Below are 26,788 nucleotides of genomic sequence, written 5' to 3'. Positions count from 1 at the left end.
AGCCCCTAACCAACAAAAAAACTCATTAGATGACAGTCTGATAACATATTTATGGTATGGGATAGGTTTTGTTAGAAAAAAGTGCATATTTCAGGTAGATGGCATAGGTTACAATTGCACCCACCGTCACAAATGGAATAGAAAAACTACTTAGAGCAACGTGTTTACCTACTTACTAATCATCAAACATTTCGTAAAAATACACAGCATACACGAATCGAAAGACACAGATCCTGTGAATACAGACAATATTTCAGATTTTCTAAGTGTCTTACAGCGAAAACACAATAAATCGTTATATTAGCATAGCACATAGCACATAGCAGCCCAGCATTGATTCTAGCCAAAGTGAGCGATAAAAGTCAACATCGCCAAAAGATATTAATTTTTTCACTAACCTTCTCAGAATTCTTCCGATGACACTCCTGTAACATCACATTACAACATGCATATACAGTTTGATCGAAAATGTTTATATTTAGCCACCAAAATCATGGTTAGACAATGTGAAATGTAGACAAGCTGGTCAGAAAATGTCCTTGCGCCACTTAGACAGTGATCTACTCTTATACATAAATACTCATAAACGTGACTAAAAAATATAGGGTGGACAGGGATTGATAGACAATTTAATTCTTAATACAATTGCGGAATTACATTTTTTAATTTATCCTTACTTTTCAATACAGTTTGCGCCAAGCGAAGCTACGTCAAAAAACATGGCGTCCTAAGCCACTAAAATGTTTCGACAGAAACACGATTTATCATAATAAAAATGTCCTACCTTGAGCTGTTCTTCCATCAGTATCTTGGGCAAAGGATCCTTTCTTGGGAGTAATCGTCTCTCTGTCCTCTTGCCATGTGGAAATGCCAACTGCGTTCGGGATGAACTGAAAGCGTGCCCACCTATTCACAGCGTTAAAGAAATAAATGTCCCAAAATCGCACTAAACGGATATAAATTGCTATAAAACGCTTTAAATTAACTACCTTATGATGTTTTTAACTCCTATAACGAGTGAAAAGATGACCGGAGAAATATAACAGGCTAAACTAACGCTTGGAACAGGAGAGGGTCAGTGTCCTCCACGCGCGTGACGCACCAAGAAAAGACTTGCTAGCTACAGGGTTTTTTGATTTATAGGGCCTGTGAACGCGCAATCGACCCCATTGGAATCGTCATCACGTAAAGGCATCCAGGGGAAGACGTAAGAAGTGTCCGTACAGTCATAGCAATATCAGTGCCCTTTTAACTGACTTCAGAACAGTGGCCAACATTTCTGAAATCTGAATCCATGTCAGGGAAATTGCTGTAGAATGGGCTCTGTTCCACTTAGAGACAAAATTTCAACTCCTATAGAAACTATAGACTGTTTTCTATCCAATAATAATAATAATATGCATATTGTACGATCAAGGATTTTGTGGGAAGCCGTTTCAAAAATTACCCAATTAGCATAAATAGTCTCAACAGCGCCCCCATCCTCAACAGGTTAACTTCTTGTTAATCCAGCCATGGTGTCAGATTTCAAAAAGGCTTTATGGTTAAAGCAAACCATGCGATTATCCGAGGACAGCGTCTAGCACACAAATGCATAACAAATCATTTTCAACCAGGGAGTTGTGACACGAAAGTCAGAAATAGCGATATAATATATGCCTTACCTTTGAAGATCTTCTTCTGTTGGCACTCAAATGTCCCAGTTAAATTACAAATGGTCCTTTTGTTGGATAAATTCCTTCTTTGTATCCATAAAAACTCAGTTTAGCTGGCGCGCTTCAGTCAATAATCCACTCCACCAGTTTCCCTCCTTCAAAATGCATACAAAATGAATCCCAAACATTACCAATAAACTTATCCAAACAAGTCACTCAACGTTTATAATCCAACATTAGGTACCCTAATACGCAAATAAACAATAAAATCTAAGACGGAGAATCGTTAGTGTCTTTACCGGAGATAAACAAAAGAACGCGCTCTCTCGGCCATGCGCTTGGAAACACTACAGCCAAAATGGGAGCCACTTAGAAAAACTACAACTTCTCCCTCATTTTTCTTAAAACCAGCCTGAAACTCTTTCTAAAGACTGTTGACATCTAGTGGAAGCCCTAGGAACTGCAATCGGGGACGATTTCGCCCTATTATAAAAGTGTCAGCCATTGAAATCAGTGGTATGCTGAATTCTTTTTTTCTTTATGGTTTGTCCTTGGGGTTTCGCCTGCCATTTCAGTTATGTTATACTCACAGACATTATTTTAACCGTTTTGGAAACTTTAGAGGGTTTTCTATCCAAATTTACCGATTTATATGCATATCCTATCTTCTGGGCCTGAGTAGCATACAGTTTACTTTGGGCACGCTTTTTATCCGGACGTCAAAATACCGCCCCCTATCACAAAGAAGTTAATAGAAAAGCACAAACATAAAAATGTCCATCACAGGATACTTCGGGATTTTGGCAATGATGCCCTTTATCTACTTCCCCAGATGAATGTGTGGAAACCATTTTTATTCTCTGTGTCCAGTATGAAGGAAGTTAGAGGTAGTTTTGCGAGCCGATGCTCATCTGACTCTGGGGAAGTTGCCAAAATCCTGAAGTATCCCTTTAACTAAAGTGATGAAATATGAACATGTGTTTCTTCTGTCAGAGACTGAACTCATGCACTGACCCTGCCAGTGAAGGAGAGATTTAAGACTGATAGCCAGAGCCCCTCTCTTCAGCAACTTCCAGAAGAGGCTGTGATTCAGAAGTTACAGGTTACTGTACTCCATTTAGTTTGACATCCAACACAGGGATACTTGACCCATTTAACACAGTTCTTGGAGATGCATAATGGCTACGGTGCATAAAGGTGTGGCTTGCATGATTAAACATTATTCACCTCTACTGTTTCTGTCATGACACCTCCACACCTGTACCACAGTGTAATGCAGACCAGCGGCTATTCAATAAGACAAGACTTAGCAGGCCCATTGCACTGGGGTTCAGGTGTGGAGTGGCCAGACACAACAATAGTAATAATAATAATTGATTGAATTTATATTGTGCCTTTCCACTAACTGAGGTACTCAAAGCGCTTTAAATAGTAAGGGGGAAACTCACCTCATACACTACCAATGTGTACCGCCCACCTGGGCAATGTACGGCAACCATTCTGGGCCAAAATGCTCACCACACATCAACTATCAGGTGGAGAGATGAGGAGGGATATTTGCCAATTAGGGATGTGAGGGATAATTAGGTGGCCATGATTTGAAATTGGGGCAGGTTGGGAATTTAGCTCGGACACAGTAGAGCTGTGTAGTAGATCATGCAAGCCACACCTTTATGTACCATGGACATGTTTCAGAATAAGAAAGGAGGTATATCAACAAGCTTAGCCAAGAGATGTGCAGGAAAGAAGAAGAGTGCAGGGTTAATCAGAAGCATCATTTACATCAGGACATCCCGGTTAAAGAGTGTGCCAGCAATCAAGTATGGAGTGGAGCATGAGACAGTAGAGAAGTATGTTAGACAGAAACAAGAGGAAGGAGCTGCAATAAGGGTGTACTATGAGTGCGGCTTGTTTGTTGATCTAGCGGCCAGTCCCGCAGAGACCTGTCCCCAGTGCAGGCAGTTCAGGTCAATGGCCGTAGGCAGTCATTTCCTCTGCATGAAGTCGTTACCATTGTTTGCATGAAACAAAACCACTACACATCCTACTACTATCAAGTACAGATGCAGATAGCAGTAACCCAGAGAAGTTGGTGTGAGTTTGTAGTGTTCACAAATTCTGTAGAGGATATGCTCGTTGTCAGGGTGATGCTTTATCCCATCTTCTGGGGGAAACGGAACGAGAAACTTTTAAACTTCCACAGTGAGTACAGTTGTAGGCAAAATGCCAACCTGAATGCATTCTGCAGTGATGATTAGAATTAGTTTACCGTCCAAGTTCACTCTAGGTCCAAAATGAAATGAGAACCAGACAAGTATTGTAAATTGTTCATGTGTTTTCCATTTATTATATTATCTATAACAATTAATATATTTATGAATGGATATAGTGTAACGAATGTGTCAGTCAATATCCAAATGTTACATTTTACTGTTACATCTCCACAAGCAATATCACAGCTTTGTGCCCTAAACAGTACATATACTGGCTGTACCCTAAACAGTACATATACTGGCTGTACCCTAAACAGTACATATACTGGTTGTACCCTAAACAGTACATGTACTGGTTGTACCCTAAACAGTACATGTACTGGTTGTACCCTAAACAGTACATGTACTGGCTGTACCCTAAACAGTACATGTACTGGTTGTACCCTAAACAGTACATGTACTGGTTGTACCCTAAACAGTACATGTACTGGTTGTACCCTAAACAGTACATGTACTGGCTGTACCCTAAACAGTACATGTACTGGTTGTACCCTAAACAGTACATGTACTGGTTGTACCCTAAACAGTACATGTACTGGTTGTACCCTAAACAGTACATGTACTGGTTGTACCCTAAACAGTACATGTGCTGGTTGTACCCTAAACAGTACATGTGCTGGTTGTACCCTAAACAGTACATGTGCTGGTTGTACCCTAAACAGTACATGTGCTGGTTGTACCCTAAACAGTACATGTGCTGGTTGTACCCTAAACAGTACATGTGCTGGTTGTACCCTAAACAGTACATGTACTGGCTGTACCCTAAACAGTACATGTACTGGCTGTACCCTAAACAGTACATGTACTGGCTGTACCCTAAACAGTACATGTACTGGCTGTACCCTAAACAGTACATGTACTGGCTGTACCCTAAACAGTACATGTACTGGCTGTACCCTAAACAGTACATGTACTGGCTGTACCCTAAACAGTACATGTACTGGCTGTACCCTAAACAGTACATGTACTGGCTGTACCCTAAACAGTACATGTACTGGCTGTACCCTAAACAGTACATGTACTGGCTGTACCCTAAACAGTACATGTACTGGTTGTACCCTAAACAGTACATGTACTGGTTGTACCCTAAACAGTACAGATTAAAAACAGTTCACCCATTAAAGTTGTCTGAGCAGAATAAACGCATATGTTATTTGTGACCTGAAAGCCGGGGAGATCCCGCGGTTGCTAAGGGAGGTTTTTGATCTCCTCATCCACCACCGGGTTACTGTCTTTCCAACAACAATGATGAATTAAACTGTTTGCAGCAAAAATATTGTTAAACAAGATTCTGTTTTATGTATGGGAGACCTTAGAGATGTGAAATCATTGTGTTTGGTTATAGCTACCTTGGGTAGTGGTATATCCAGACGTGCCACACACCATAGTACTGATTGATGTGAAATCATGCACACCACACCTTCGGTCTACAAGAGGAAGCCAGAATAGTATTAGCTGAGCACACAGTTGAAAGATGTTATCGATGTGCTTCCAGTAAGTGAGTGGGACTTTCCTTCCAAGTATATGCCACTGCTTAACCCTGCCCATTAACCCCTTGACATGATTGCGTACCCTTGCAATGGCAACCGACTCTACCAACGTTGGTATGCCCACTTTTCCACTGGGGTGCATGAAAATTAGGTGTCACAAGGCAAATGTTCTTCTTTGCCAGCGCCTCCCTCGCAGTCTGCACAGACCCAGGAGGAGCCTGAAAGAGACAGAGGAGATATATTACTCTTGGTTCTCTCAGACTCAATTAAACTAGGTCATTAATATAAAATAGACAGATGCATGTGACCTACACCACAACGTGTTATTATAGAGGTAAGTTATTAGGCCTACGAGGCTTGGGGCTATTCCTAATTCCCTTTTAACGACTATGTCTATTTCACATGCATTCATTCTTACCAATCTCATCCTTGCTCCAAACTGGAATCAAGCCTGAGACCTGCACGTCACATTGTCCAGCCTGCTTTTTGAAGTGTGAGAGAGAGCATGACTTCATGAATGCGTAGAAAAACATGAATGCGTAGAAAAACAACAACAGACCCGGTATTGTGTTCTGTGTTTGTGGGTGTGTTATGGTTCTCATGGCTACTAGCAGGGGTTAAATATGTCAGGACAGATGGAAAGGTTGGGGAGGTATGATGGGTAATCCCGCGGGATTTGGAAATGCATAAAGAGGGATGAGTGTCTCATATCTCTCTCTTCTGTTCGGGCCTTGATCTGTTCCTATTAGAGTGACCTTAACTCGACATGTATAATTGTGTACGTTCGGCATTAGCGGCGTGGGCTGTGGCCTGAACAATAGCCCAGTTTAGGAATAAACCTGGACTCCTGTACACCTGGAGTCCGTCTCTTTTCTCTTTAATGACCCAGCCGGGTCATTACATTGGTGTCAGAAGTGCTTTCGAACTAAGGGATCGAGACTAGGCGAGTTAGCTGTTCAGTATAGGCCGGGTTGGCTTTAGCGTGACTCGCATCTACGGTCATGATGCCTGGGGCGAGGCGGAAAATTAAGGAAGAGTCGGACAAAGTGTCCGTTGTGAGCTCGGGGGTACCCGGTCGGGAGGGTCAGGCGGCGACTGCCGTGGAGGGGCTTGAGAGCCACTTGGCGGGAGTTAAATTGTCAGTCAGCAAGATGGCAGAACTGGCGGGTTTTCCTTCACATCGCTCGAGAGCAGACGTCACGGCGACGGGGATATCGACGTCACCGGGTGCGGAAATGGCTGGGCCTGCTTATGTAAACAGAGATGGCGGCGACCTATTGCCATTAGCCACGGTAGCGGCTAAACTACCAAAGTTCAATGGACAAGGTAAATGGGAAGTTTTTTTCACTCAATTCGAGTTGTTGGCTAGAGCCGGGAGGTGGTCTGACGAGACGAAAGCGTTACAGCTTGCCCTGAGCCTGGCGGAGGAGGCGTCGGAATGCCTGCTAACGCTAGCCCCGGGCGATAGGGGCGACTACGGTGCGCTAGTGGAGGCATTGGGGGGGCGTTTCGGCAGCGACGCGCAGCCCAACATGCTGCGTATTGAACTGTGTAACAAAAAGAGACTTCAGGGGGAATCATTAAAGGCGTTGGCAAGTGGTATTCTGAGCCTGACCAGGCGGGCTTATGCAACTATGCCGATTGGGGTGCAAGACGAGCTGGCACGGGACAGTTTTATTAGAGCGCTCTCTTCCACCGAACTGGGTAAGCATGTTCAGATGGCGGACCCACCATCTCTGCAGGCTGCAGTGGAGATAGCCAGGAAGAGGGAGCTGATCTGGGGTGAGGGAGTGAGAGTGGAAGTCACCAGTCAACCAGAGGTGAGAGCAGCGGTGGCTGGGGTGCCAGGGGTCACAAAGCCAGAGTGGGTTGACGAGTTGGGCGGGCTAGTCAAGACTGCTTCGCTTGTCATGGAGAGGGGCTCCAGGCAACGTCGCAGTGTCAGCTCAACTCCTATTGTCTGCTGGGGTTGTGGCCAACCTGGCCACATTCAGCGGGAGTGTGGCAGATTCCCCCGTCACCAGGGAAACGACAACGGGTTCTCGCGCAGGGGGCAGCGCGGGCCCACCCCCCCCCGCCCCCGAACCCACTGTAAGCAAAGGAGGTACCCAGCAGCGCAGACAAGAGGGTGGGGACCTGCTCCCCCAGGGTGTAGCTGCCGCCGTGTTTCCTAGTCCGGTAGTTGTGGTGGGACGTACCACCGTTGGGGACTTCTGCAATGTCGTCGTCAAGGTAGAGGGGGTGGAATGTTTGGCCCTGGTCGACACGGGCTCTACAGTAACCCTGGTGAGACCAGACATACTACCTGTTGGGGTGCGGGTGGAGCCGACCCATGTCCAGCTACGGACTGTCACGGGGGAGCTAGCCCCCATGTTAGGGAAGTGTCAGCTATCTGTGACTGTGGGGGGGAGAACTGTGGGGTGTCCGGTGTGGGTAGCAGCGGTGCAGGACCCCTGTATACTGGGAATGGACTTTTTGAAAAACTGTGGGGCTCAGTTGGACTTAGCGTCAGGTACTTTGAGGCTGTCGGGGGGGCCCACAGTGGGAATGTCGCCTTCGGGAGGGCCAGCAGGGGGCAGGGCTGTTCCTCCGTCTTCCTCCAAGCTTGCAGAAACTCCACCGGTCATCCCGGCTGCTCCCTTGGTCGTTGTGCCATCCCAGCAGCTGTCTCCGGCGGCGACGGCCTTCACTCCCCATCATGGTGCAAGCACAGGCAGCCTAGTAGCCCAAAACACACTGGCCCCTTCAACCCATCAGCCCGACGGGGGGAAGGAGGAAGCTATCGACGCCGTCGAGGCTGTGTGGCTGAAGAACTGTCAGGGTCTGGATGAGGGACAACAGAGACAGTTAAAGCAGCTGCTGTTGGACTTTAAAGATAGCTTCGCTTGGGGGGAAGATGAGGTAGGACAAACGCACCTAGTTCAGCACGAAATAGACACTGGGGACGCCCGACCCATTAAAATTCGGCCCCGACGTATTCCCCTTGCCAGGAGGGAAGCAGCAGACACAGCTATTGTTGACATGTTGCGGGCTGATTTCATTGAGCCATCAGATAGCCCATGGTCCGCGCCGGTCGTCATGGTGCCTAAGAAAGGGGGTAAACTTAGGTTTTGTGTTGACTACAGGGGCCTAAATTCTGTCACCACTAAAGACTCTTATCCCCTACCGAGGATTGATGAGTCGCTAGACCACGTGAGAGGGTCCTCGTGGTTCTCCTCCCTTGATCTGCGCAGTGGCTACTGGCAGGTGCCCCTCTCGCCAGGGGCACGTGAAAAAACGGCCTTTTTCACAGATAAGGGCCATTGGCAGTTCAAGGTGCTGTGCTTCGGGCTCTGTAATGCTCCTGCCACCTTTGAGAGGCTCATGGACAGAGTGCTGGCGGGGGTTCCGAGAGACGAGTGTGTTGTGTACCTAGACGACATATTGGTGCACGGCACATCGTTTGAGGGGGCACTGGGGGCAATTAGGCGAGTGTTGGAGAGAATCTCGGGGGCGGGGCTAAAATTACATCCGGGAAAGTGCCATTTTATGCAAAGGGAGGTGGCGTTCCTGGGGCATCAGCTGGGTGGTGAGGGCATCAGCACGATGCCAGACAAAGTAGAGGCTGTGAGGGGGTGGCCAGTTCCAGGGGGAAAAAAAGAGGTTAAGAGCTTCCTGGGGCTGGCATCCTACTATCGTAGGTTTGTGAAGGAGTTTGCGGGGGTAGCGGCTCCTTTGAACCAGCTACTCAAGGAGGACACTGTTTTTCAGTGGACCGAAGAGCACCAGCGGGCGTTTGAGGCCCTCAAACGGGCCCTGATGGAGGCCCCTGTCCTGGCCTCACCAGACCCGAACCGTCCGTTCATCCTGGACACCGACGCAAGCAATGAGGGGTTGGGGGCTGTGCTGGCTCAGCGGGGTCCTGATGGGGAACACGTAGTAGCTTATTACAGCAGGACTTTTGATAAGGCTGAAAAACGCTACTGCGTGACAAGGAGAGAGCTTTTGGCTGTCGTGGCAGCAGTACGCCATTTCAAGTACTACCTGGGGGGCCTGCCGTTTGTGGTCCGGACGGATCACTCCGCCCTGCAGTGGCTTCTCTCCTTCAAGGAGCCAGAGGGTCAGATTGCCCGCTGGCTGGAGGAGCTACAACCCTACGACTTCCAGGTGGAGCACAGGGCCGGCCTTCGCCACAGCAATGCAGACGCCTTGTCCCGCCGCCCGTGTGCTGAGGATGGCTGTGGGTACTGCGCCAAACGGGTGGAGCGAGAGAGAGAACTGTGCAGGGAGGAGGGAGTCACCGCCACGGTGAGTCAGCTGAGTGTGACAGAGTGCCGGGAGCTTGAGGCTGTGGATGTTGGTGAGTGGAGGCGTCGCCAGGAGGAGGACGCAGAGCTGCGTCCTGTGCTGCGGTGGGTGGAAGAGAGAAGACGACCGCCGTGGGGGGACGTAGCCCCTCTATCACCAGTCACCAAAGGACTGTGGGCTAAATTCACAGTCCTTAGAGTGGCTGAGGGAGTGCTCCAGAGGGGGTGGAAAAAGCCAGCGACTGGAGAAATTACGTGGCAGGTAGTGGTGCCCAAAAGGCTGCAGGGGAGCGTGTTACAGCAGCTTCATGGGGGAGTAGGCGCAGGGCATTTTGGGGTCTCCAAAACGTTAAAGCGCATGCGTAAAGGCTTCTATTGGGCCAGGCACAGGAGGGATGTTGAGGACTTTTGTAGGCAGTGCGATGAGTGTGCTGCTAAAAAAGGACCTCCAGGTCAGTCACACGCCCTCCTACAACAATTCCCAGTAGGGGAGCCCATGGAGAGACTGGGGGTAGACATAGTAGGGCCGTTTCCAACCACAGACAGCGGTAACAGGTGGATTCTAACCGCTATGGACTACTTCACCAAGTGGCCGGAGGCTTACGCTCTCCCAGACCAGGAGGCGGGGACAGTAGCTGATGCGTTGGTGGGGGGAATAATCAGTCGGTTCGGGGTGCCACAGTCTATTCACAGCGACCAGGGGAGAAACTTCGAGTCACGGGTGTTCACAGAGTTGTGTAGACGGTTAGGTGCGGAGAAGACGCGCACTACTCCGCTTCACCCCCAGAGTGATGGGTTGGTGGAAAGATTCAACAGAACATTAGCACAGCAGCTGGCCATCGTTACCTCAAAACACCAGAGAGATTGGGACACCCACTTACCGTTTATTCTTATGGCGTGTAGGTCGGCTGTTCAAGAATCGACTGCGTGCTCCCCAGCACTACTAATGTTAGGTCGTGAGTTGCGCACCCCAGCCGAACTGACGTTTGGCCACCCTCCTGATAGTGGCGACCGGGTTTTGCCTGGCCCGGACTATGTGTGTCGTCTGCAGAACCGGTTAGAAGCGGCTCACACCTTCGCAAGAGAGCAACTCGAGAACGCAGGGGTGCGCCAAAAGCGCCACTACGACTCGCGCGCTAGGGGGAGGCACTTTGGAGCGGGAGAATGTGTGTGGCTTCACAACCCCACGCGCAAGAAGGGGCGGTGCCCAAAGCTGGACAGTGCATGGGTGGGGCCGTGTCTGGTGATAGAGAGAGTGGGGGAGGTGACGTACCGGGTGGAGGTCCCTCCACGGAGCAGGAAGGTGGTGGTCCACCGGGATCGATTGGCACCCTACAGAGGGAGGAAAACGGTAGGGAATGGGAGTGAGGTCTCTGATGTGAGCCCACGGGAACAGTCTAACGAGGGGACTCTAGCGCAACCTGAGCCTGGGGAGGGGGCTGCTTCTTCGGAGGGCGCTGGAAATGACATTGGGGCAGAGGAGTGTTCTGGGGGTTCACCGGGGAGAGTCACGGGGAGGCCCAAGAGACTGATGCGACCTCCGGGTCGTTTTAAGGATTTTGTTGTGTAACCCTAGGGGCTAGGGTTTAGAAAGGGGGGGGCTATGTAACGACCCGGTATTGTGTTCTGTGTTTGTGGGTGTGTTATGGTTCTCATGGCTACTAGCAGGGGTTAAATATGTCAGGACAGATGGAAAGGTTGGGGGGGTATGATGGGTAATCCCGCGGGATTTGGAAATGCATAAAGAGGGATGAGTGTCTCATATCTCTCTCTTCTGTTCGGGCCTTGATCTGTTCCTATTAGAGTGACCTTAACTCGACATGTATAATTGTGTACGTTCGGCATTAGCGGCGTGGGCTGTGGCCTGAACAATAGCCCAGTTTAGGAATAAACCTGTGTTCTGACCTGTACACCTGGAGTCCGTCTCTTTTCTCTTTAATGACCCAGCCGGGTCATTACAATAATATCTGACTAACTAAGTCAATGGAGGCCACCCGGATAGTAATTCAACCATGATAACAAGTTTAGATAGCTGGCCGCTAAACTAACTTAAAAATGTAAAACATGTTAGCTGACATGGGCTAATTGGCTGACTATCAATGACTGATATAACAAGAGAAACTGCTAATGCACTCTCCTTACTTGCAACAGTAAGTTGAGACCGAGACTGATCCGAGGGCCTTCAAAATGGGGGCTGCACATCCCTGCCCTAAACAGTTTTCTTCACGGCACTACTATGACAGCCTCTCTTCGCTCATGAACTACTCTAAAGCCGGGTAAGTCACCATATTGTAACGTATAGCCTAGAATAGCCAAGTTATTCATAATGTAAGCCTGTTATTTTCAGAGTACCTAGCTAGTTACCTAACCATTCTCTTGTGGTTCTTGGTCATTACTCAACATTTACATTACATTTACATTTACATTTAAGTCATTTAGCAGACGCTCTTATCCAGAGCGACTTACATAACATTTGTTGAAAATAAAGAAAATATGGTTTTGAACAGTGTCTGTTTTCTTCATTTTTTGTTTGATTGTATCTAGCTAAGCTGTGTGTTGTAAAAGAGCACAATCATAAAGATAGGCACAATCCGCATTCAGGTACTGGGTTGGATAAAGCAAAAACGCCCTCTTCATGGTGCGTGTTTTAATAATATTGTTGTCTGCAAAAGGAGCATCTTAAGCAAACTGCTTAGGAACAAAAGATATGTTAACTAGCTAGTTAACATAACCGCAACATGCATCAAGCTAGCTTAGCTAGTAAGCAGTTCAACTACCTCAGACCGTCCTTTGTACGGGCGCAACTGCTTTCTTCTGAAGTTCTTGTACAGTCGATGGGTCAAGTTGGTTTTCAGTCAGGGACATTTGTGTATTGGGATAGGTCAGGTTGTGTGTTTCTATTATGTCAGGCCATTCTTTGGACCAGGGAAATATTGTTAGCATATTCTGGTCGTAGGATCTGGCACCCTGCTCAAAATACAGGCTACAGATGTCCACTTAACATTACTACTTTTTTGTCTGTCATTCCGAATTAAAGTGTTCCAAATTACTTGTTGTTTTGGGTCAGTCGGTAGTCGGTGAAATGTAACGTTGTGTCGAGTCTAACGGTGTTGCGCCGAAAAGCTCCCCCCTGCCACAATTCTCCCTGACCCCCCCCCCCCACGTTAGGCTGCGTTTCATTAGATTTTTTGTGCCGGTTTGATCGCAGGGGAGGCACTAGTAATGTCTGCAGTGTATGAGTCTATAAATAAATCTCTTTGCCAAAATGTGTAATCTCTCCCATGTCTTATTCGACTAGTAGTTGTTCTGAAATGTTTATTGCATGCCTACACTTTACTCCCTCTGTTTAATATAATACACATACATTAATTATTAATTTCCGTTGCCTATCCTGACGTGAAGTTTGTTTTATAGAAAGTATTTGACTCTGATGTGTGTCACAGAAAGTATTTGACTCTAGCCACAAAATTAAGAAAATTAGAAGGGGGGGTTGGCTTGGCCATTTTTTTGCCTGCTGAAATTCTTCCCCCCATCTATCTTTGGACTGCAAGGCCTGGCACACTTCAGAATAATTTTGGTAGCTCATGTTGACCGGTAGTGTGTGCCACAGAATGCAAAAATAAGAGTATAAAGAAACATGAACATGTATTTTAATAACATTTTTGTAATGCTTAAGAAAATAATGATAATACACAAATATTATCACACAATGACACAAAAACATCACAGAGTTACGTTTGTTAACGAACATTAAGTAAGAAATACAAATTTCGATCTTTGCGTAATAAGATATAAAATGACAATAAATCAAATATAAAAAGACAAATAACATAAACAAATATTGGAAAGCTGCAACAGCTCGACTGAACATTTAGTCCACTTTTTATGGAAAGTTTTCCAGGTGATACCGTCGCCTGGAACTCAAGCCTAACCTAGTCCTGACAGGCAGCGCAGACATAATCCTCCAATAATGGGATGGTTTTCATACAGGACTGGTGGAACCATCGTGGGCAGCGGTCACAACCAATCTGAAATTTATGATGAAAAATGTTAATATCTTTAAAACATGAAATACATTTTCTTGAATTACAATTATTTCATTATCAGACAAAGCGGATGATACTACCGCTAGAAAAATGACTGTTTATACAAATTCGTACTCCTAAAAATGTGCCTTTTTTAGAAGTGAACAAGCAATTACCCAGTTAGTGTCTTCCTCATTATTGTCCACCTCTCCACAGAAGTGGCACAGTTGGCTCAGGCCATCATACAAATGTTTTTTTTAATCTTCTTTTTTTATCTTCTTTTTTTTAATCTATATTAAATAAGAAATTGAACATACCAGTGTTTTGGAGGAGAGTGACTGCTATTTCTTCTCACATGATGTTAACATCTTTGTCCGTATTTGAAAAGACAATTGACTCCTCCAGAACACGTTTAGCAAATTGGGTAAAAAAAATTGATGTGCATTTCAGTTTTCCCCAACAAAATTATGTTACACTTAAGATTCTAATTCTATATTATTGATTACAATATAGAGATTAATAACAGAGGGGAATCCGAGAATGCAGGGGTTCCAGAAGTCAAATTTGGAGCTGACAAGGGCTGGACTGTAAATGACATGTGATCATCTGGGATGATCTAACATCTGAGAATGGGCAGGCATTCCCTCAGATGAAGAGCATCTCCTTCTTGCTGATTTATGTGCTGTCATCCAGGTGGAAATATCACCAGCATATCTGATGTAGGGAAAGAGATGAGAGATAAGTTGAGTGTCCTGTGTATATGTTTATGTATATGTACTGTACATGTGTGAGTATGTGTAGATATATCTTGGTATATATTTATTTGCATTTCTATTATTATTATCATTATTGTGTTTTGTGGTTGAGGTGTGGGGGGTGGGGGGAGGTTGATGGGGATGGTGGAGGTGCTAGGGGTGTCCTACTGAGGGTGAAGGGACCTATTGGGGAGGGGATTCTTCATGGAAAAACATTCAAAGTTTTGTTTATTATATTATTATACATTTATGTATTTCTTATTTCTTTCTATTATAACATTTTACAGTGATTATGGATATGCACTCATGTTGACTTATATATTTGAACTTTCTTTTTCACCCAGAGTACAATTACATTTATTATTATTACTATTGCACCCTACATTCTTAGGGGGGGGGGGTTCGGCACCTGCAGTACGGTACACGGCAGTTTACTTTGGACATACTGTTGTGTCGGCTCCGGACCCCGCGTTTCACCTGTGTTTACCTCAGATGCAGACGTTTTGAATTTACATCCCTTATTGATCCCAGAGTGCAACACGGTGTTTATGTTGTAAAAATGAAGTAGGCGAATTGACTTTGTGTAAACAAGCAAATCAAGGAGCTCACATGAATCATATATGCGTTTGAATGCACATTATTCAAATGTTTGCCTACCTCAGTACAGGGTAGCTTAAAACAGCATGAGCTTCTAAGGGACCTTTATTTTAAAGTTGTTATCAGCTTATCTCATCTAGTTTGAAAACATTAATTTATAGCAGGTGGAAGTTACAACTACACTAACTTCGAAACACAAATGAGTAGGAAACGATTTGGGCCCATATATGATGTACTTACAAGGATATTTCCAGTGTTATTACTATGGTGTAAGTACATATAAAGGCATGTTTTTCTTGTCCAAAAGTACTTATTAAACTGTGAGAGTGTCCTTTTCCCCAGGCACCAGGAGGAATGATCAACAGCCACAGCTTCAGTTCCAGAGCCTATTTCTTTGACAACCCCCGGAGGTACGACAGCGATGACGACCTGTCCAGGAGCATCAACTCCAGAGCAGATCGACCGAGGTGGGTAACATTCAATTCAGTCACCTATATAACATCTTATACTGAACAAAATTATAATGTTTAAAGATTTTGTTGAGTTACAGTTCATATAAGGACATCAGTGAATTTAAATATATAAAGTAGACCCTAATCTATGGATTTCACATTACTGGGCAGGGGCTGTAACGGTCCTGACCTGTTTTATGTTGTTTTTGTATGTGTTTATGGTCAGGGCGTGTGTTTTGGGTTGGCGGTCTATGTGTTGTATTTCTATGTTGGTTTTTGTGTTCGGCCTGGTATGATTCTCAATTAGAGACAGGTGTGTTTCGTTTGTCTCTAATTGAGAGTCATACTAAGGCAGCCAGGGTTTCACTGGGGTTTTGTGGGTGTTTGTTCCTGTGTCCTCACAGGACGGTTGAAGGTTAGTCACGTTTGTTGTTTGGTAGTTTTGTAGTGTCTTGTTTGCTGTTTTCATTAAAAGATGGCTTATTTCCCTCAATCCGCATCTTGGTCCTATCCATGCTCCTCCTCGTTTGAGGAGGAGAACAACATTGACTGCCTTTACAGAAACACCCACCACAACAGGACCAAGCGGATTGAGGAGAGAGAAAAGGAACTAAGGCACTGGACACAGGAGGAATGGTCTTGGGAGATCATGGATGGAAAGGGACCCTGGGGAAGGGTTGGAGAGAATCGCCGCTCTCGGGAGGAGAGGAAGGCAGCCACAGCCCAGGAGCGCTGGTATGAGGAGGCAGCACATAGGAGAGGCCGGAAGCCCGAGAGGCTCACCCAAAAATTTCTTGGGGGGGGGCTAAAGGGGAGTGTGGCGAAGCCGGGTTGGAGACCTGAGCCAACTCCCCGGGCTTACCGTGGAGTAAGAGGGCGTCGTACTGGTCAGACACCGTGTTATGCGGGAAAGCGCACGGTGTCCCCAGTACGCGTGCTTAGCCCAGTGCGGGCTATTCCACCTTGCCGCACTGGGAGGGCTAGGTTGGGCATCGAGCCGAGTGCCATGAAGCCGGCCCAACGTATCTGGTCTCCAGTACGTCTCCTCGGGCCGGCGTACATGGCACCAGCCTTACAGGTGGTGTCCCCGGTTCGCCTGCATAGCCCAGTGCGGGCTATTCCACCTCGCCGCACTGGCAGGGCTACGGGGATCATTCAACCTGGTAAGGTTGGGGAGGCTCGGTGCTCAAGAGCACGTGTCCTCCTTCACGGTCCGGTATATCCGGCGCCACCTTCCCACCCCAGCTCAGTACCACCAGTGCCTACACCACGCACCAGGCTTCCATTGCATCTCCAGAGCCCTGTTCCTCTTCCACGCACTCTCCCTATGGTGCGTGTCTCCAGCCCGGTACCTCCAGTTCCGGTACCACGCACCAGGCCTAGAGTGCGCCACGAGAGTCCAGTGTGCCCAGTTCCTGTTCCCCGCACTCGCCCTGAGGTGCGTGCCCTCAGCCCGGTACCTCCAGTTCCGGTACCACGCACCAGGCCTATAGTGCGTCTCAGTCAGCCAGAGCCGTCCTGCCATGACCAGCCGGAGCCGTCCTGCCATGACCAGCCGGAGCCGTCCTGCCATGACCAGCCGGAGCCGTCCTGCCATGACCAGCCGGAGCCGTCCTGCCATGACCAGCCGGAGCCGTCCAGCCAGGACCTGCCGGAGCCGTCCAGCCAGGGCCTGCCGGAGCCGTCCAGCCAGGGCCTGCCGGAGCCGTCCAGCCAGGGCCTGCCGGAGCCGTCCAGCCAGGGCCTGCCGGAGCCGTCCAGCCAGGGCCTGCCGGAGCCGTCCAGCCAGGGCCTGCCGGAGCCGTCCAGCCAGGGCCTGCCGGAGCCGTCCAGCCAGGGCCTGCCGGAGCCGTCCAGCCAGGGCCTGCCGGAGCCGTCCAGCCAGGGCCTGCCGGAGCCGTCCAGCCAGGGCCTGCCGGAGCCGTCCAGCCAGGGCCTGCCGGAGCCGTCCAGCCAGGGCCTGCCGGAGCCGTCCAGCCAGGGCCTGCCGGAGCCGTCCAGCCAGGGCCTGCCGGAGCCGTCCAGCCAGGGCCTGCCGGAGCCGTCCAGCCAGGGCCTGCCGGAGCCGTCCAGCCAGGGCCTGCCGGAGCCGTCCAGCCAGGGCCTGCCGGAGCCGTCCAGCCAGGGCCTGCCGGAGCCGTCCAGCCAGGGCCTGCCGGAGCCGTCCAGCCAGGGCCTGCCGGAGCCGTCCAGCCAGGGCCTGCCGGAGCCGTCCAGCCAGGGCCTGCCGGAGCCGTCCAGCCAGGGCCTGCCGGAGTCCCTACGCCCGGACCTGCCGGAGTCCCTACGCCCGGACCTGCCGGAGTCCCTACGCCCGGACCTGCCGGAGTCCCTACGCCCGGACCTGCCGGAGTCCCTACGCCCGGACCTGCCGGAGTCCCTACGCCCGGACCTGCCGGAGTCCCTACGCCCGGACCTGCCGGAGTCCCTACGCCCGGACCTGCCGGAGTCCCTACGCCCGGACCTGCCGGAGTCCCTACGCCCGGACCTGCCGGAGTCCCTACGCCCGGACCTGCCGGAGTCCCTACGCCCGGACCTGCCGGAGTCCCTACGCCCGGACCTGCCGGAGTCCCTACGCCCGGACCTGCCGGAGTCCCTACGCCCGGACCTGCCGGAGTCCCTACGCCCGGACCTGCCGGAGTCCCTACGCCCGGACCTGCCGGAGTCCCTACGCCCGGACCTGCCGGAGTCCCTACGCCCGGACCTGCCGGAGTCCCTACGCCCGGACCTGCCGGAGTCCCTACGCCCGGACCTGCCGGAGTCCCTACGCCCGGACCTGCCGGAGTCCCTACGCCCGGACCTGCCGGAGTCCCTACGCCCGGACCTGCCGGAGTCCCTACGCCCGGACCTGCCGGAGTCCCTACGCCCGGACCTGCCGGAGTCCCTACGCCCGGACCTGCCGGAGTCCCTACGCCCGGACCTGCCGGAGTCCCTACGCCCGGACCTGCCGGAGTCCCTACGCCCGGACCTGCCGGAGTCCCTACGCCCGGACCTGCCGGAGTCCCTACGCCCGGACCTGCCGGAGTCCCTACGCCCGGACCTGCCGGAGTCCCTACGCCCGGACCTGCCGGAGTCCCTACGCCCGGACCTGCCGGAGTCCCTACGCCCGGACCTGCCGGAGTCCCTACGCCCGGACCTGCCGGAGTCCCTACGCCCGGACCTGCCGGAGTCCCTACGCCCGGACCTGCCGGAGTCCCTACGCCCGGACCTGCCGGAGTCCCTACGCCCGGACCTGCCGGAGTCCCTACGCCCGGACCTGCCGGAGTCCCTACGCCAGGACCTGCCGGAGTCCCTACGCCAGGACCTGCCGGAGTCCCTCAGCCCGGACCTGCCGGAGTCCCTCAGCCCGGACCTGCCGGAGTCCCTCAGCCCGGACCTGCCGGAGTCCCTCAGCCCGGACCTGCCGGAGTCCCTCAGCCCGGACCTGCCGGAGTCCCTCAGCCCGGACCTGCCGGAGTCCCTCAGCCCGGACCTGCCGGAGTCCCTCAGCCCGGACCTGCCGGAGTCCCTCAGCCCGGACCTGCCGGAGTCCCTCAGCCCGGACCTGCCGGAGTCCCTCAGCCCGGACCTGCCGGAGTCCCTCAGCCCGGACCTGCCGGAGTCCCTCAGCCCGGACCTGCCGGAGTCCCTCCGCCCGGACCTGCCGGAGTCCCTCCGCCCGGACCTGCCGGAGTCCCTCCGCCCGGACCTGCCGGAGTCCCTCCGCCCGGACCTGCCGGAGTCCCTCCGCCCGGACCTGCCGGAGTCCCTCCGCCCGGACCTGCCGGAGTCCCTCCGCCCGGACCTGCCGGAGTCCCTCAGCCCGGTGCCGCCCCTTATCCCGGTGCCGCCCCTTATCCCGGTGCTGCCCCTTCATTTAGGTGGTGTTAGTGGGAGGGTGGTCATTGGGAGGGGGATAAAGAAGCGGGGATTGATTATGGTGGGGTGGGGACCTCGCCCTCAGCCTGAGCCACCACCGTGGTCAACTGCCCACCCAGACCCTCCCCTGGACTTTGTGCTGGTGCGCCCGGCGTTCGCACCTTGAGGGGGGGGTTCTGTAACGGTCCTGACCTGTTTTATGTTGTTTTTGTATGTGTTTATGGTCAGGGCGTGTGTTTTGGGTGGGCAGTCTATGTGTTGTATTTCTAGGTTGGTTTTTGTGTTCGGCCTGGTATGATTCTCAATTAGAGACAGGTGTGTTTCGTTTGTCTCTAATTGAGAGTCATACTAAGGCAGCCAGGGTTTCACTGGGGTTTTGTGGGTGTTTGTTCCTGTGTCCTCACAGGACGGTTGAAGGTTAGTCACGTTTGTTGTTTTGTAGTTTTGTAGTGTCTTGTTTGCTGTTTTCATTAAAAGATGGCTTATTTCCCTCAATCCGCATCTTGGTCCTATCCATGCTCCTCCTCGTTTGAGGAGGAGAACAACATTGACTGCCTTTACAGGGGCGCAGCCATGGGCAGGCCTGTCCCACCCACTGGGGAACCAGGCCTAGCCAATCAGAATTTGTTTTTCCCCACAAAAGGGCTTTATGACAGACAGAAATTACGCCTCAGTTTCATCAGCTGTCCGGGTGGCTGGTCTCAGACGATCCTGCAGGTGAAGAAGCCGCATGTGGAGGTCCTGGGCTTGCGTGGTCTGCGGTTGTGAGGCCAGTTTGACGTACTGCCAAGTTCTCTAAAATGACGTTGGAGACGGCTTATGGTACAGAAATGAACATTAAATCTCTAGTGGATATTCATGTGTAACAGTATTAACTTTACGTCGTCCCCTCGCCCCGACACGGGCGCGAACCAGGGACCTTCTGCACACATCAACAACAGTCAACCACGAAGCAGCGTTACCCATCGCTCCACAAAAGCCGCGGCCCTTGCAGAGCAAGGGGCAACACTACTTAAGTCTCAGAGCAAGTGACGTAACTGATTGAAATGCTACTAGCGCGCACCCGATAACTAGCTAGCCATTTCACATCCGTTACACTCACCCCCCTTTCAACCTCCTCCCTTTCCGCAGCAACCAGTGATCCGGGTCAACAGCATCAATGTAACAGTATAACTTTACGTCGTCCCCTCGCCCCCGACACGGGCGCGAACCAGGAACCCTCTGCACACATCAACAGTCACCCATGAAGCGTCGTTACCCATCGCTCCACAAAAGCCGCGGCCCTTGCAGTGCAAGGGGCAACACTACTTAAGTCTCAGAGCAAGTGACGTAACTGATTGAAATGCTACTAGCGCGCACCCGCTAACTAGCTAGCCATTTCACATCCGTTACACATGCAGTCAGCATGCCAATTGCATGAGCCCTCAACTTGTGACATTGTGTTGTGTGACAAAACTGCACATTTTAGAGTGGCCTTTTATTATCCCCAGCACAAGGTGCATCTCTGTAATGAACATGCTGTTTAATCAGCTTCTTGATATGCCACACCTGTCAGGTGGATGGATTATCTTGACAAAGGATATAATGCTCATTAACAGGGATGTAAACACATTTGTGCACAAAATGTGAGAGAAATAAGATTTTTGTGCGTATGGTAAATTTCATGGAATTTTTATTCCAGCTCATGAAACATGGCACCAACACGTTACAAATAAAATTGTATTGGTCACATACACATATTTAGCAGATGTTATTGCGGGTGTAGCTAAATGCTTGTGTTCCTAGCGCCGACAGTGCAGTAGTATCACATAATACACACAAATCTAAAAGTAAAATAATAAAATTCAGAAATATATAAATATTAGGACGAGCAATGTCGGAGTGGCATTGACTAGAATACAGTATATACATATGAAATGAGTAAAACAGTATGGAAACATTATTAAATTGACCACTGTTCCATGTCTATGAACATAGGACAGTAGCCTCTAAGGTGCAGTGTTGAGTAACCGGGTGGATGCCGGCTAGTGATGGCTATTTAACAGTCTGATGGCATTGAGATAGAAGCTGTTTTTCAGTCTCTCTGTCCCAGCTTTGATGCACCTGTACTGACCTCACCCTTCTGGATGATAGCGGGGTGAACAGGCCATGTCTCGGGTGGTTGATGTCCTTGATGATCTTTTTGGCCTTCCTGTGTCACCGGGTATTGTAGGTGTCCTGGAGGGCAGGTAGTGTGCCCAATTGTGCATCTGTAAAGGTTTTTGAGGGTCTTAGGGGCCAAGACAAATTTATTCGGCCCCCTGAGGTTGAAGAGGCACTGTTGCACTTTCTTCACCACACTGTCCGTGTTGGTGGACCATTTCAGATTGTCAGTGATGTGTACGCCGAGGAACTTTAAGCTTTTCACCTTCTCCACTGCGGCCCGTCGATGTGGATGGTGGGGGACGTGCTCCGTCTGCTGTCTCCTGAAGTCCACGATCAGCTCCTTCGTTTTGTTGACATTGAGGGTTATTTTCCTGCCACAACTCCGCCAGGGTCCTCACCTCCTCCTTGTAGGCAGTCTCGTCATTGTTGGTAATCAGGCCTACTACTGTTGTGTGGTCTGCAAACTTGATTTTGCGTTCATATTTTTGTTAAGTGTAAGTATATCCCCTGTACACAGTCATTTATATTGCATCCTATATTGTCTGCATACAGTCACCTAACATCCTATATCCCACATACACAAACATAACATCCCACATTCCAGCCACAGTCAGCTATAACAACCTAAAGTATATCCCCCGTACAGACACCGGTTACATCCTACATCTCCCATACAGATGTGATACAGTGCTGAGTTAACCTTGTCTCTTCCATCCCACAGTAGTGTCTTGTCCACGACGTCCCAGTTGGACCCCAGCTGGTACGGCTCCACCCAGAGGAACGGCAGCCTGACGGGGTTCCCCCAACTCCCCAACGGCTCCCAAACCTCCACTGCCCCACTCCTCTTAGCCTATGGAAACATCCAGCCCGACCAGCACCATAACTACTACTCCACCCCCCAGAACTACTATGCCACCCCCCATTTCACACCCCAAAATCACTACTGCACTCCTCAGATCTAACCACCCCCACCGGCCCCAGTAGATACCCCTGAAAACAATATTTAACTCAGGAAAGGGCCGGTCCTGACCTTCAGCTACATGGCTACGGCCCTGAGAAAGCTTTTTATTTTCTTGATTTCTTACCTTCCATGAATATCAGCTGACAAACACAATCAGTGGGCGAATGCAATCACATCAGTACATTCTATTTTATTTTCCCACCCATCTGCGTTTGGGGCTCACCTTTGACCTTTGGTGCTGTGGAGTTCATACAGGATGTTACCCTGGTGACCCTGTGACTGACACTGCGTGACTTCCTCATTCCAGCTATCGACCTGTCCCCTCCCCCACCAACGCTACTTACCTGCCAGCTTGTTGTAGCCATGGCGACGGAGTTGGGTTTTCCGGGGTCAGACGGGACCAGATGAGGGGAGGTAATTTGAGGTCAGCGGTGGTTAGGGAGTAGTCAGCTCAGTGATATTCCATTTATTAAAAAAGCTTTCCAATGTTTCTTGTTCAATAGTCCTGGAACATTCTACTATTCCTGACAACTGGGGAGAGTCTGTAGAGGACAATAAGGAAGTGTCTGTATGGGAAAGGATTGTGCATCTCAGCTTTCGTATGTTTGTCGGACATCAGACTAGTAAGTCCTCTATCACTGTTCACTGTCAGGGACCAGACAAGTGCATGGACCAGCACTTATGTTTCTCCCCCCCATCCCTTGCCTATTTTGGTTCGATCCAGTGGGCAGTTCTCCCGGCCACACCTCACCTCCATGAGTCGGGAGCTGACATTTGCACTTAAGAAAATCTCCTAATTTCACATTCTGAGGACAAGATCCTGGCTTGAATGTAGACTCGGCTCCTAATAAAATCTGACTATCAGACTGTTCCTGTGTGTTCCCTAGACCCTGTCTCACTTCACTGTAGAACACTAGTTGATACCTGTGCAATGAGCCATCCATGACGATTCCCTTCCAAACCAACACCAATCGAGGCTATAATCAAGTGCAATGCCCTCGGTATTCAAACCTAACATGCACTGGGACACCATGGGAAGTGTTAACACTGTGCATTGAATCGTTCACTGCGGTCAAAGACAGTATGAAAGAGGAAGGCTACTTTTCCCAAAGCGCGCACAGATTGAGAGCTGGGCCTAAAAACGAGTCTCGAGCCTCCAGCTTGCCTAGCGGGACAATCCCAGGATGGTATACCTGTTCCTGGGGGCCGCCGTTTTGGCGAGGGGCCCCTGATGGAGCATAGACTTTGGGGGAACAATATGTTTCTGAATGAATGTTCTGCTCTGGACCCAGTAAAATGAATGTACGGACCAAGTGTGGATCGGCGGAGTGATGTTTTATAGTACAGTACTCCTTGCGGAGCCCTAGCCAGGGTCCAGATCTGTTTGTGCTGTCTTGTCAACTCTTAGGGTCATTGTCACCAGGCAGCACAAACAGGCTTAAATATTCCCTCTCTATCCTGACTATAATAGTATACAGTAGCTGTATCCATGTGCTAGTTTACGGCATCAAGCTCACCATCATTAGTCCCATCATTAGTCTGTTTGTGCTGTCTTGCCAAATCCTCTGGTCATATTCAAGCCATTGGCCATAAATGAGACAGCACAGACAGATCTTTGACCAGGCTACACAATCGTACACCTGAAAATGTGCCATTAAATGTTACTGTTCATTTTTTTCCTTGTGGAAAACATCTAGCACAAAATGCTGTATATAACGAAAGTAATTAAGCTTTATGTCCTCCTTATTTCCATTTTAACTGCATCCCATGTTTGTTTTTGTTATACTCCATGGCTACTAGTACTGCCCAGGTGTACAGGGCAAGTTTGTGTGTTCGTCTCTGTGTGAGTATGTGTTTGCTAAACTTGCTTATATGCACATCAAGGGTATAGGTAGGAGGTAAGACATCTCTTGGTTGTTTTTCACTGTTGAATAGAGTTTTGTGTTGTTTGCAAGAACCTGTTCAGAGAGGGAAAGAGGAATTGCAGTCTAAAAATGTGATTTTTATATTTGTTTTGCCTTTTATTTTCTTGATTTCTTACCTGCCATGAATATCAGCTGACAAACACAATCAGTGGGCGAATGCAATCATATCAGTACATTCTATTTTATTTTCCCACCCATCTGTGTTTGGGGCTGATGTCACCTTTGACCTTTGGTGCTGTGGAGTTCATACAGGAAGTGTTCAGTGGGACTGGAAGTGAGAAAGTGGAACCTCAGGTTGAACTTTCTCTCACCCTTCTAGGGCCACAAGCCAATTCCAGTAGGCTCTTTTTTTAATCAAAACAAATAATAATAATTTTAGAGGTGGATTCCTTAGGGTCATGGTATACATAATCTTTCCCTTAACCTGCTTTGGAGTCTCAAACGAAGTTATTTTATTGTTGCTGTTAGCTTATGTGTAGCATACGTGTGTGATTGTTGCAGCAAATCTGTTAGTAAGCAGAGGATAGCAGGCAGCTATAATCAGTGGGAAAATACTGACAGAGGTTCTCTGAAAACGTTTATATTTTAACCCTCATATCCAAGAGCATAAAGCGTTCTATCCAGCATGACCGCAAATGATCCTTTAACAGCAACAATTGGGGAGATGCTGCATTCAAATGTAGGAGTTGAAAGTATTGTATTTTTATTGATCTTATTTTGTTTGTGAAATCTATTGCCGTCTCAGTTCTTGTCTCGCAAATAGCCTTTTATAATAATTATAATTTGTCTCTTATTCTTTGTTGGTGACCAATGAATATAACTCATTTACCCATCTTTCATAGATCACTAAAGCTGTATATGCAAGCACTACCATGTTAAAATAAAGTTTTACTACACTGTTTAAAAATAAAATAACTTTGTGTGTGCGTGTATGTTCAGGTCAAACTTGATTAATCCACCCCCAATCGAACAGTTAGAGGATTTGATTGAGGTGAAGATTAATCCACCTCCAATCGAACAGTTAGAGATTTTGATAGAGGTGAAGGTTAATCCACCCCCAATCGAACAGTTAGAGGATTTGATTGAGGTGAAGATTAATCCACCTCCAATCGAACAGTTAGAGATTTTGATAGAGGTGAAGGTTAATCCACCCCCAATCGAACAGTTAGAGGATTTGATAGAGGTGAAGGTCAACCTTGGTTAATCCACCCCCAATCGAACAGTTAAAGGATTTGATAGAGGTGAAGGGGTCATAGTACTTGATCCTTGCCCTCTCGGTTATTGGTCAATATATTGAGGATGTGAGTGAAATGGCATTCAGTGTAATGAGAGCTGTCTTCACATATATCTAAGATATGTTTTTGATATCTAAAAAGCCCTGCAGCAGCAAATATCATGATTCTCTCCACAAATACTTTTACCAGCACGTTTTAGTTGGCCAAACTGCTTTGAGACTGGAAAGACTCTTGGCAATTTCTTCAATAAATGACTTTGCCTATTGGTCTTGGGTTAAATATGGCTGTGGTATCTATCAGAGGTCACCCGTTTCTGACCTCATTTGAAAACAGTATAAAGCGGGTGTCCCCTACAGAATGAGAGGCTGCATTCAAGAGCACAATAGGTAGAAAAAGAGCAAAGCAGGGTTGTGTTAATTAGGACATGTAATGGATGTTTTAAATTGTTTTGCAACGGAAAAACGAAAATGAGCATTTCTTATTGGATGTCCAGGTAGTTTCATCCCGTTTCGGTGGGCATTCTTCTGTGACTAATGAAGATGACCCAGTTCTCAAGGCTCAAGAAGCCTCTGGTTGTCACTGCGACTGATAAATCAACCATAAATATAAAATCGACCACTTTCTCTGATGGTCCCAACCATAACCGGTGTGGTGTTAACGGTTTGCATTCCTAAGTACTGACCAACGTTAACATAGTTAACATAGTTCTCTCCTCTGTGGACGACTGGACGTCCAAATCGGGTCTTGTGTCTTGGCTGAACTCTCCTCGACTGATTGAATACGGGCTCGAGCTCCCGTGTGTTTTGACAGAGAAGACGGCCTTTCAATCCACCGTTGTATTCCCATTCCTCTCTGATCCAGAAACACTTGGGATCAAGTTGATTTCACAGAGTTACTTCTTATTCAGCTGATGTCGATTCACAGTTTATCCATAATCAGCAACCTTCTGCCTTTACCAATATTCACAAGGATTCCTAAGCGTGTCAGTGTGAGGGCTTATCGAAGCCAGCATTTGCGTCACTTGGAACAGAGGAAACCCACAGCAGATTAACAGTGGAATGCATTATTAAAAAAGTGTTTTTGTACTGGTGAATGCGCTAGTAAAGTACAGTGAGCTCCAAAGTATTGGGA

The 26,788-nt window shown here is 48.8% G+C and overlaps 1 protein-coding gene across 3 annotated transcripts in view; it reads left to right on the top strand.

Moving 5' to 3' along the window:
• Positions 1-25,358, top strand: part of LOC129812529 (G protein-coupled receptor 137Ba-like) — a 66,969-nt gene extending 41,611 nt beyond the window's left edge. For 2 of the 3 annotated variants that reach the window (XM_055864162.1, XM_055864159.1), the window contains 2 exons: positions 15,424-15,548; positions 22,258-25,357. In XM_055864162.1, the coding sequence (XP_055720137.1) occupies positions 15,424-15,548; positions 22,258-22,498 (366 nt within the window). In that variant the 3' untranslated portion in view covers positions 22,499-25,357. Of the gene's footprint in view, positions 1-15,423; positions 15,549-22,257 lie in introns of all 3 variants that reach the window. The other variant, XM_055864161.1, reaches the window with a different exon arrangement.
• The last annotated feature ends 1,430 nt before the right edge of the window (positions 25,359-26,788 follow it).

The sequence above is a fragment of the Salvelinus fontinalis genome, chromosome 16 (genome assembly GCF_029448725.1).
Source record: "Salvelinus fontinalis isolate EN_2023a chromosome 16, ASM2944872v1, whole genome shotgun sequence".
In the NCBI taxonomy this organism is placed as follows: Eukaryota; Metazoa; Chordata; class Actinopteri; order Salmoniformes; family Salmonidae; genus Salvelinus; species Salvelinus fontinalis.
This window is presented reverse-complemented; position numbering and strand designations above follow the sequence as displayed.